This window comes from Phoenix dactylifera, chromosome 3 (assembly GCF_051530095.1).
Source record: "Phoenix dactylifera cultivar Ajwa chromosome 3, Ajwa_hap1_PhDact_Kaust_v1.1, whole genome shotgun sequence".
NCBI lineage: Eukaryota > Viridiplantae > Streptophyta > Magnoliopsida > Arecales > Arecaceae > Phoenix > Phoenix dactylifera.
Window position 1 is genome coordinate 24735152 of NC_143192.1, and position 12031 is coordinate 24747182.

The window sequence follows — 12031 nt, forward strand, 5'->3', positions numbered from 1 at the left end:
CGCCTCTCCATGCTCTGGTGATCTATAAGAAGGGGAGAACGAGAAGAAGAAAGGGAGCTCGGTGTGCGGGGTGGAGGCCAAGTAACAGGAGTGCTCGGCTGGTCCAAGAAGGAACAGGGGAGAGGGCTCGTTTTGAAGGAAATGCTTTGTTTTCTCTTTTGAAAACAGAGCATGTTCTAATATGATTTTTTGTTTTTTTTCTTTTTTTTTAAGAGTTTTATTTATGCTAAAGTTGTAATTTCTGTTGTTTTTAATTTCCGTTCTTCAAATTCTGTAATCTTTCTTCTTTTTCATGCATTATATGAAATTTTCTTTTATGCAATTTATGTTCCAGTTTTCAATCTTCTTAGCACTGTTTTCATCCATGCCAAAGTAGTCCTTTGAATAGTTAAACATTTCATGAATTTATAAATGTTCTTTGATTTCTAAGAACTTGTCTTTTCATTATTTTTAAATAAAAATCATTCTTCGGTAGGCTAGAGAATCTATCAACATCTCCGACATAATGTTTTTCTTTTGTTATTCAAAAATCGATTTCGAATCCGAGTGAACGTTCTAATTTTTATGCAACTCCAATCGCCTCCCTGTGGATCGACCTCTTACAACCACTATTCTTCAAGTAGGAAAGGTAAGAGTAAAATTTAAATTTTACTTTTGTTCGTCGGTTCTAACAACGATCTGTCTAGCATATTTTTAGGTAGACAGGAATCGGACGAACACCAAGGTCTCATCAGAAGTCCAAGCACATAGAGCGGCGCTTTCACCTCATACGCGAATACCTCGAGAAGAAATATGTCGAGGTGCAGAGAGTAGACTCCACGGACAACGTGACGGACCCGCTCACTAAGCAGTTAAATCAGCAGAAGACAGAAGCCCATCTTGAGAAGATGGGACTTAGATATATGTCTAATTGGCTTTAGTGCAAGTGGGAGATTGTTAGATGTATGCCCTAGAAGCCAATCTGGCGGACACATTATTAATTCTGGAACATAAATTTATACTTGACTTTATTATTATTGAATAATAAATGGGCATCTTTTCATTCATATTGTTTATGTATCAATGAATCATCCAAGGAATTAATAAGATGATGATACATATTCTCAAGAGTTGAGAATTTGAGCCATGTATCATTGGTGATTAATTTCTAAATGCTCCTGATCAATGGATCATCACAAGGATGGTGATCGATCCGATCAGTGCACAGATCACTTTCCTTTTGGATGGACGAGACTCGAGTCCACAATGTAGGGATACTGAAGTGATAGTGCAGGTGCTTGTTAGAGAATAAGGGTACTGAGCGTGACCAAGACAAGAAGTCACTTGGATGTCTATCCACTCATTAGTGACTTACTTGATGTTGCAGTAGTATGACTGGTCCTTTGACCTGCGGTGCTTCGGCTACTCACAGTGAGGTTATTGTAGTTTGACTACACGTATATATGGTCTTTAGCCATATGGGTCCTTGTAGTGTAGATTGGCTGCAGTAAGTTCACTGTAGGAGTAGGGTATGTACTTACATGGAATCTATCGACCTTGATAGAAGAGGAGTGATCCTATGTGATTTATTAGACTGAGTTCTAAGACCTTGGCCAGGGTAGTAATATAAAGTGGAGAAAGAGTTTTCCACTATCGAACTCAAGTTGAATAAATCTAGACATATGACAGACGACGGGGTTTGACGAGTTATCCTTGACCTCCGGCCTGTAGGGATCCGCGATAGAAGGACTGTATCATACGATAACTGCACCTAGTGGTTCATCACTTCTATTCTGCTGGGTAGCCACTACATACTGCTAGGTGTCACTGGTGGATGGTGAGACTCACAGGGATCATCTCGATGGTCGATAATCCCTGGTGAGTTGAGTTGGAATTGTTTCAACCCATTGAAAGGAGTTTTTAATGATATTGTGATAGAGATCACAATATATCTCACTACCAGTCAGAATGGAACCTATGGGGTCACACACATTAGAAGTATTGACCGATCCGATAGTTGAATTGTGATTAAGAATCACATATGATCAATTAGATTGATAAATGGTTAACCCGCTAAGAGTTAGTGGTTAGAAGAAGGAACAATCGCAATCGGATTGCAATTTAATTTAATTAATTAGATTTAATTAATTGGACTTGATCATGAGTCCTACTTGGAGTGGGATTCATGGAGTCCTAATTGGATTAGGATTTCAAATTAAATTAGAGTCCTACTTGAAATAGGATTTCTAAAGTCCTAATTATCTTAGGGCTAAAATTTGGACAAGTTCTAATTAGATTAGAATTTTCTTAAGTCCTAATTAATTTTAATTTTAATCTAATTAATTAAATAATTTCTAATTGGATTAGGATTGAAGAGTTCAATAGAGTCATGGTTCAATTAAATCCTAATTAGATTAGGATAAGGAGGAAATTGAAATGGGTTCATACAAATCCTATTTTGACTAGGATTTGACTCATGCAATGCACCCAAATTAAAATACCCTTTAATTAGATTAAAAGGCAGATTAATATGGACTTGAGGGAGGGGCTTACGCCCCTCCTCTTGGGCATTGCGTGGGAGAAAAAGGAGGGGCGCATGCCCCTCCTAGGTGGCATGAAAAATGAGATAAGGATGAGCTCCTAAAAAATAGGAGCTCATCTTTATCTCTTAATATTTCAAAAAGGGAGCATGGGATTTTGGCCAAGGTTCATGTTTTTCTCCTCATTCCAGCCGTGAGCACCCTCCTCCATCTTCCTCCTTTGAGCCACAATCAAGAGAAGAAAAAGAAAAGCTTAGGACGCCCTCTTCCTTCTTCATCTTGGTTTCAAAAGGAAGAAAAAGAAAAAGGCTGCATAGAACCTTGTTTTTCTTCTTCCTTGGTTCTTCCTTCTTCTTCCTCCTCTCAAGCCAATCAAAGGTTGATTCAAAGGAGAGGACTTCAGCCATCCATAGCTATCTCTGCAAGGGAGCTAGCACCCCAGTGAGATCCAAAGGCTTCGATCGAGTCAGTACTTCGTGTGGATACCTGTAGAGGCCGGACGCGTGTGCGGCTTCCATTGAACCCTCATTAAGTACCACGTAAATCAGATTTGCGGAGACCATCTATCCGCACAAGGTGAAGATATGATCTTCTTAATCATGATTTTAAAATAATTTATTAAGAATTTAATCCTGATCAATCTATAAATGGTTTTAAAATACGTTCATGCGATGAACGGGATATGCACATGTCTTTCTGCTGCATATCTGAATTTTTTTTGAATTTTCAGCGGCATGTGCTAGATCCTAACAATGCCATCTTCTTGGAAAAACAGTTTATCTTTGATAGAGGCAGTGGAAGAAAAATTGAGCTCGAAGAGAAAGTCTCTGAAGAGCATCGAGCAATGGAGCCTAGTGAACCTATTCACATTAAGCCAATACATGAAGAACCTCGCCCACTTTGTAGATCCAGTAGGATCTCCCATCCTCCTGAAAGATACTTAGGTATGCTTACAGAAGAAATAGAGGAAGAGTTCCTTATGGAAGAAAGAGATCATAGTGATGATCCCAAGACCTACAACGAAGCGATGTTAGACATCAACTCTGAAAAATGAATGGATGCGATGAAGTCAGAAATAGACTCCATGCATTCCAACCAAGTATGGACCTTAGTAGATCCGCCTGAAGGTATAGTACCTATTGGGTGTAAATGGATCTACAAAAGAAAAATGGGTTCGGATAGCAAGGTAGAGACCTATAAGGCAAGGTTGGTGGCAAAAGATTATAGTCAGCGCGAAGGCATTGACTATCAGGATACCTTTTCACCGGTAGCCATGCTGAAGTCCATTCGAACTTTGCTTGCCATTGCAGCTTATCATGATTATGAGATATGGCAGATGGATGTAAAAACTACATTCCTTAATGGATATCTTGAGGAAGATATCTATATGGAACAGCCTTAGGGTTTCACTTCCAGTGATGGTGATCACAAGGTTTGCAAGCTACAAAGATCCATTTATGGACTAAAGCAAGCATCTCGGAGTTGGAACACTCATTTCGATGATGTGATCAAATCGTTTGATTTCATCAAGAACGAAAAGGAACCATGTGTGTACAAAAAGATCAGTGGTAGGCCTATAGTATTCCTCGTATTGTACGTGGATGATATACTCCTGATTGGGAATGATATTTCCATGCTCACATCGGTCAAATTATGGTTGTCTAAGAAATTCTCCATAAAAGACCAAGGTGAAGCATCTTATATTTTGGGAATTAAGGTCTATAAAAATAGATCTAAGAGGATGCTTGGCCTATCACAGAAAATGTATATAAAGAAAGTGCTGAAGAGGTTCAGCATGAAAAACTCTAAAAGGTGATTATTACCCCTAAGGCATGGGATAAATCTCTCCAAAAAGATGTGTCCCAAAATATCTGAAGAGATTCAGCGCATGAGTAGGATCCCTTATGCATCGGCAATAGGGAGCCTCATGTATGCCATGCTATGTACTCGACCTGATATAGCACATACTGTCATTGTCACGAGCAGATATCAGTCAAATCCAGGCGAGGAGCACTGGATAGCTGTGAAAAATATCCTTAAGTATTTGAGAAGGACTAAGGATATATTTTTGGTCTTTGGAGGAGGCACAGAGTTAAAGGTAGAAGGATATACTAATTCAGACTTCATGACTGACCCTGATGATAGAAAGTCTACATCAGGATATGTATTCTTATGGAATGGAGGATCGGTAAATTGGAAGAGTTCCAAGCAACCGATTATTGCAGATTCTACCATGGAAGCAGAGTATATTTCTGCATCGAATGCTGCGAAGAAAGCATTCTGGTACAAAAAGTTTGTCAAAGAACTAGGAGTCATGTCATCAGATGCCATAACCCTTTTCTGCGACAACAACGACGCCATAGCACTAGCTAAGGAGCCGAGGTCTCACCAGAAGTCCAAGCACATAGAGCGGCGATTTCATCTAATTCGCGACTACCTCGAAAAGAAATATGTAGAGGTGCAGAGAGTAGACTCCACTGATAACATGGCGGACCCATTCACTAAGCAGCTGAGTCAGAAGAAATTAGAAGTCCATCTTGAAAAAATGGGACCTAAATACATGTCTAATTGGCTTTAGTGCAAGTGGGAGATTGTTAGAAGTATGCCCTAAAAGCCAACATGGTTGACGCATATTTGTAATCCGAGGCATAAATTTGTAATTTGACACTTATTGATAAATAAGATTGGGCAATTTGTTTTTCATTCATGTTTGTATGTGTCCATGAATCATCCAAGAAATTAATAGATGATGACACATATTCTCAAGGAGTTGAGAATTTGAGGCATGTGTCATTAGGGATTAATTTCCAAATGCTCCTGATCGATGGATCCATCACGAGGGACGGTGATCGATCCGCTGAGATTAGTGCACAAATCACTTAGTCAGATGGATGAGTCTCGAGTCCACAGTGTAGAGACACTGGAGTGATTATGCGAGTACTTGTTAGAGAACAAGATACTGAGTGTGACCAAAGAAAGTAGTCACATGGATATCTATCCACTCGTCAGTGACTACTTATGCTGCAGTTATATGACTGGTCCTTTGACCTGCGATGCCTCAGCTATTCACTGTGAGGTTGCTGAAGTTTGACGAGCATATGAACTTGGGCCCTAGCCATTCGGGTCCTTGTAGTGCGAATTGGCTACAGTAGGTTCATTTTGGAATAGGGTTGCATCTAGATGGGATCTATCAATCTTGATAGATTAGGAGTGATCCTATGTGATTTATGAGACTGAGTTCGATAAATTTCTAGCCAGATATTTTGGAAAAAGAGTTTTCCATATCTCGAACTGGAAGTCGTATAAATTTGACATATGACGGATGATGGGGTTTGACGAGATATACACAACCTCCGTCACGTCGGGATCCATGATAGAGTGACTATATCATACGCTAACTGCACCTAGAGGTTCAGACATTCCATTCTGTTGGGTTGCCACCACATACTGCTAGGTATCACTGGTGGATTGTGAGACTCGAAGACATTCACTTGGTGATTAGTGAACTCTGAGAGTAGAACTGAAATCGTTTCAGCCCTCTGAAAGGAGTTTCAGTGATATTGAGATAGAGATCTCAATATGTCTCACTACCAGTCAGAATAGAACCTACGAGGTCACACACATAGAGAATTTAATTAGTCAGACTATCATAATTGTGATTTGGAATCACAATAGAAATCAATCATCAATATGATTGGTGATTGAATTAATCCATTAAGTGTTAGTGAGTTAATGGAAGACGAATTAAGAGGAATTGATTGCAATTGGATTGCAATTGGGCTGATTTAATGAACCAAATCGAATTGGGTTCGATCCAAATTGATTTGGGTTCATAATTGGGTCAATTTGATTAAACCAAGGTTTGTGTAGATTTTAAAGACCACATGTCATCGTAGGATGAATATGACTTAAGTCGTGTTCACACTATGCGGACTTTAAACTCCACATGGCGTTGTAGGATGCATGCTCCCAAATCAATTAATTCTTCTAATGAGATTAGGAGTCCTAATGTAATTAAGAAATTAATCAATTAATTAAGTGGACACATGTCATGCATCTATGAGCACAAGGATTGGACACTTGGCATTAATCCAAGGATGGGTTATAGTCCCATACTCCTAATAAGATTAGGAGAAGCCCTAAACCCAATCCATAAAAGGGTAGCAAGGGAGACGTTATGAATTAATTCTCTCCTCTTCCTCTCTACGCCTTTTTTCCTCTTCCCTTCCCACGGCAGCAAAAGGAGACCCCTTTCTTCTTCCTCCAAGGTGTTGGAAAGCAAAGAAGAAGAAGGATCAAGGAAGAGAGATCCATTCAGCCCAAGGGAGAAAGAGTTCTTCCTCCCACGTCAAGCTTCTTCCTTTCCTCCTTGTCCATGGCTGAAAGAGGGCTTCTTCTTCCTCTTCTTCCACAGCATCAGGGTTAGGAAGATTCACGTGCAAGGTTACCTCCTCTTCTTCCTTAATTGCGAGCAAGGTTGAAGAAGAAAGCGTTCTTCTTCAAAGAGGTATGTTGCAGAATTTCTTCCATCTCTTTTGATAGTCATGAGAGGTCTTTGCAAGAAGCTAGTACTCCGGTAAGACTTTATCTCAGATGATTAAATCCTCGTGTGGATACCTGTAGAGGCCGGACAATTGTGTGGCTCAAACAGGAACCTAAAATAGATCATCAGGCTGCGGTATTCTACACCTGCAGAATTTTTGAAGATGAGATCTTCAAATCTAAAACTTTTGATTTTTGTTTCAGTTTTATAAATCTTAATCAATCCTCCTCAGATCCTAATCTCCCCTCCCTAATGAGTTCAAAGATCTTCTGGATTTGGATCCAGAAATTTTTTTGAATTCTACGATCCGAGGTGCGTTCATACGATGAACGACGTCCCGTTCGAATTCCGTTGCGAACGTCGCATCGAACGAGGCGTATCTCAGCATGAAACATTGGTGCAGCAATGTGACATTGGTAGCCATGTCAGCCCATTCCTATGGCTTACATGCATAAGCATTGCTTTTTTTAATTTTCTTTTGGAAATGTATTGCCCGCATATTTTACATCGAAACCATTGATCTCCCTAAACATATTTCCTCTTGAAGAGGGTTTCGGGATAAAACAAACCCATAAAAACAAGTGCCAAGCATATCCTAAGGAACATAGGTTACATTCTTGTAAAACCGCCATAGGATCCCATCTGGATGATAAGGGATGTGAAAGAAAAATATATATGCTCCAAATTTCATCTTTCCCACACTCCTTGGTCCATTGCCTTGCAAATTTCTCCACGTGATTTATCTTCCCATGTAACACTCTTGCTCAAGTTTCATTCTTTAATTTGAAATCTTCTAAATCCAAAATTGTTTTCTAATAAAAAAAAAATCTACAATAACCAACATACATGAAGCTATAACCAAACATACTTCATTTATTTTAAATTTTAAAAAGCATGCTTTGTTAAACTTTGTGACATATATTTTTTATTTTTTATAATAAATATATAAAAAACTTTACTAATTTTGTTGAATTGTGTGCAATTTTCTATATCGATTATAACTGTTGCTACATGTAACATTTGTCATACTCATTTCTAAACTCACTAACTATGGTTGGGACAAATGTTTAGATGCTTATTGATCCGAATATTTATTAGGTTGATCTATAGCATTTGATTATTTCCTTCTTAAAATTAGAGTTTACATAATTGTACATACTTATTTTGTAGTTCAAAAATTCATACTAGTAACTTAATTACTTAAACAATATTTTCTATATTGCTATCATCATCATCATCATCATCTTAGAAAGGGTCTATCGAGTAGACTTGATCAAAGAACGAGCTAGGCCAGGCTGGGCTCTATGGTAGTAGTTAGGTCCAATGCCTGTGCCTAGGTCTGACCCTATTCGAATATTGGACTTACATTTTTGTCCAGGGCAGCCCAATCTTGAAGAGCCCATCCACCGGATCCAGTTTACTCTTCTCCCCTCCCAAATATTATAGGCTAAGTACAATATGATATATTATTATCTCATTGTAATATATAATTATTTAATATAATTAACATATAAAACAAATGTATAATCTGGGTGGCGATGAACTAGTTTTTTTATTTTTCAGGTCTGGCTTGGTTTTTAGATGGGGTCTACTCTTTTTTGCGTAAGTCTCTTTCATGGGTCTATTTCTGGTGTACATTCCGGATGGGCTGGGCTGGCTGGGCGGCCATCTGGCCCATGATTAGGTCTGCTTGCTATCCAGGCGGCACCGGAAGAATAAAATAAACGGATTAAAAAGTCGGAAAACAAAATGAACATGCCTTCCTTCGGGCTTCATAAAGTCATCTGTAGTCCACAAACGAAACGACTAGATGAAAATAAAACGAAAATAAACAAAAAAAAGAAAAAGAAAATCATTCCTGCCGCTGACCACGAGGTTGCTCGGCCCTCAAAATCCTCGCCTAAGTGGTTTCCGATGCATTCGGTCTCACCTAACCCCTTCAAGTTCAAATTATATATTGCAAACCTCCCCAATCATTCTGCTTTTATTTACCAAATTCCCCCTCTTCCCTTCCCGTAATTAACTCCAAAATCTGGAACATTCTCGTGATGCGCTCCTTGTTCCCTTTTTTTTTTTTTTTTTTGGTACAACTCCTTGTTCCCTTCGCTCTTCCCTTCTCGCCTCCCCACGTCCTAAAGACCATCCAAGATTCTAAAGCCCTCCCCAAATCCTAACCCTAACCCTAAACCTAGCTCGCCCCAAAAGCCGGCCATGGATTCCCTTACCGGAGCCACAACCTCCATGCACGCCGAGGGATTCCTCTTTTCCACTTTCCGCTCTACCTTCAAACCCTCCACCCCTCCCAAAGCCCTCCGTTTCCAGGCTCCGTTTCTCTCCAAATCTAGGGTTTCCTGGGATTCCAGGGTTAGGGCTTCATCCAGTTCCGGCCCTCCGAATCCCCTCGCCCGAACCATCGGCTCCGCCGCCTCCTGCGCGCTCGTCCTCGCCGCCACCACGACGGCGCTCCTCGCCGGCAAGTTCTCCGCGCCGCCGCCGGCAAGGGCCGAACACTCCACTCCGCTGGCGACCGAGGAGAGAACCGAGGCCACTGAAGTCGAGACAGAAAACGACTCCTCCACGCTCTCCCAATATCTGGAATCCAACTCCGAGGCAGTGGGCGCCCTCCGGACCACCCTCTACAAGAAACTCGAGGAGGGAGAGGACTCCGAGGCCCTGGAGATCCTCAAACGTTTGATGGCTGCGCAGCCTGTTGAAACCGAGTGGAAGTTCCTCGCTGCCCGGCTCCTCAACGAGATGGGGGAGGCCACCGAGTCCCGGAGGCTCTTCGAGGAGATCCTTGCAGTCGATCCTCTCTCCTTTGAGGCCCTCTTTGAGAACGCGGTGCTCATGGACCGGTGTGGCGAGGGGAATGCGGTGATTGAACGGCTGGAGAGGGCTCTGGATCTTGCGAGGGCCGAGCAGAAGGAGAAAGCGGCGAGGGACGTGCGTCTGATCATGGCCCAGATACAATTCTTGCAGAAGAATGTTGATGAGGCTCTATCAACCTATGAGGAGTTGGCCCGGCAGGACCCTAAGGACTACAGGCCGTACTTTTGCCAGGGGGTGATTTATAGCTTGTTGGATCGGAACAAGGAGGCAAGGGAGAAGTTCTCAAAGTATCATGAGCTTTCGCCAAAGAAGTTTGAAGTGGATGCCTACTTGCAGTCGCCTCTGTCGAGGGTGAAGCTCTTCGGGACTGGAGACTCTGAGATTTGAAGTTATATTTTCTTTTGGCATGCCGAGAAATCAAAAAGATGGAATAATTGGAGAGAGGTGAGCTTCTCCTGCTTGAGAAATTGTTGTACGATGATGCCACATTGTTTCAAAAATTTTGCAGCGTGCATGCTGTAAGGGCTATATAGGATATAATAATTCAGTAACTCTGTTCTGAAAGATATTACTCTTATTTTGCCCTGTGATGGTGAATTCAATACATGATGAATCATTTGGGCTTCGAATTCTTCTTTGGCCTTCTGTTTCGATTGTGCTTGAAGTTAAATTAGCAATGGAGGTGTGGTGCAACTGTCTCGACACAATGTCTGATATGTGATGAATGATTCTGAACACCAAGTTCAGTTAATCTGAAACTGCATGACTTTAACATTACAGGGCAATGTTCATTTTTGACATTTAATAGTCGCTATAGTATTCGATTAGAGGTGTACTATTGCATTCTTTCAAAACTGATCAAAATCTTAACTTGACTGTAAGTGTAAGTGATTTCTTTTGTTCTCCATCTGGTAATAATATCCATTGTCAGTGTATTTTTCTTCTACATCTGGTTTTGTGGCTTTCCTAGAAAGAGTTTGTTAAAGATTTCTGTACAGATGTGAGGAGCATTAGGTTGTGTTTTTTTCTCACCTTTCTTTTCCCATCCAAGTTGAGCAGCTCATTTTCCTTGTTCTGGGAGGCCAGACTTGTTTCACTGCCATTAATGAGGCAAACTCCATTGGCAGCATTTAGAAGATGGAGCTAGGCTAGCACAGTGGTGTGAGATGTGAATTATTTTGAGTTACTAACAGACATTACAATGGTAGTTATCGAAGGAAAACAAGGGAAATAAATCATTTGGTAATTTTTTTAAAATGACTTATTCATCATATTAATTTCATTATGAAAGCCTGAAAGTTGACTGCTCCAATTTCTGAAAAAACAGGAAGACTGAATAAATGCAGAGACTTTAGTACTGTAAGGGGAATGTAGCTCATCATCAGGAAAGCTTAACAACTACTGGAGGGAGCTAAATCTTCTATAGAATGCAAGGGAGAATGGGATTAAAGCAAGGACACATTTTTCTTAAAACCCCTGATGCAAGTGAAAACAGTCAAAACTTCTTCCAGAAGATTAATATAGATCAATTTCTTTAGCGAATTAATTTGTAATTTCATCTCTCTTTTCTGTTCTCCTCTATTCTTCTTCTGTGTCTTTCTTTGATCCTCTTTATTCTTCTGTTTTTTTCTTCTTAATCTTCTCTTTTTACCTAATCTTCGCACTTTCTGTCAATGGTTTTTCACTTTTCTGCTTCTTACTGTTTTACTTATTTTCTTGTTAATCCCTCTCTTAATTGTTCACAGCTTAATCCTATGCAATACAATACTGAAGTTATCTATCAGTTCTTTCCTGCTTACTTAGATTATATCTGCTTTTATCCTGGTGCCTATTTTGATAAGATATAGTTTACCACTGTTTGACCTGATTCAAAATTTTATCTGATAGATTTGTATTGAAAATCTTGTATGCTCATTATATCCAAGATCTCTTTTGGAGGCTAGTTTGCTATGCAAGTTGTGCAATGGTTGAAAAATGTAAGCTGGTTCAGATTTAGTCATATCTAAATTGGGCAGATTTTATTAGATATCAATCAAATTCGTTGTTATTTAGCGTATCTTTATTTGTCTACAAGGCTACATGGTGTTAGGACAGTTTATGCTGCCTAATCATGGTTGTAGAGTTCAGAGAGCTAGCCAAG

The 12031-nt window shown here is 40.1% G+C and overlaps 1 protein-coding gene across 1 annotated transcript; it reads left to right on the top strand.

Moving 5' to 3' along the window:
• Window positions 1–9112: 9112 nt before the first annotated feature.
• LOC120109413 (Protein prenylyltransferase superfamily protein) lies at window positions 9113–10520 on the top strand. The gene has a single exon (XM_039123173.3). It carries the CDS (start codon window positions 9274–9276, stop codon window positions 10276–10278), a length of 1005 nt encoding a protein of 334 aa, XP_038979101.2. The 5' UTR covers window positions 9113–9273; the 3' UTR covers window positions 10279–10520.
• The last annotated feature ends 1511 nt before the right edge of the window (window positions 10521–12031 follow it).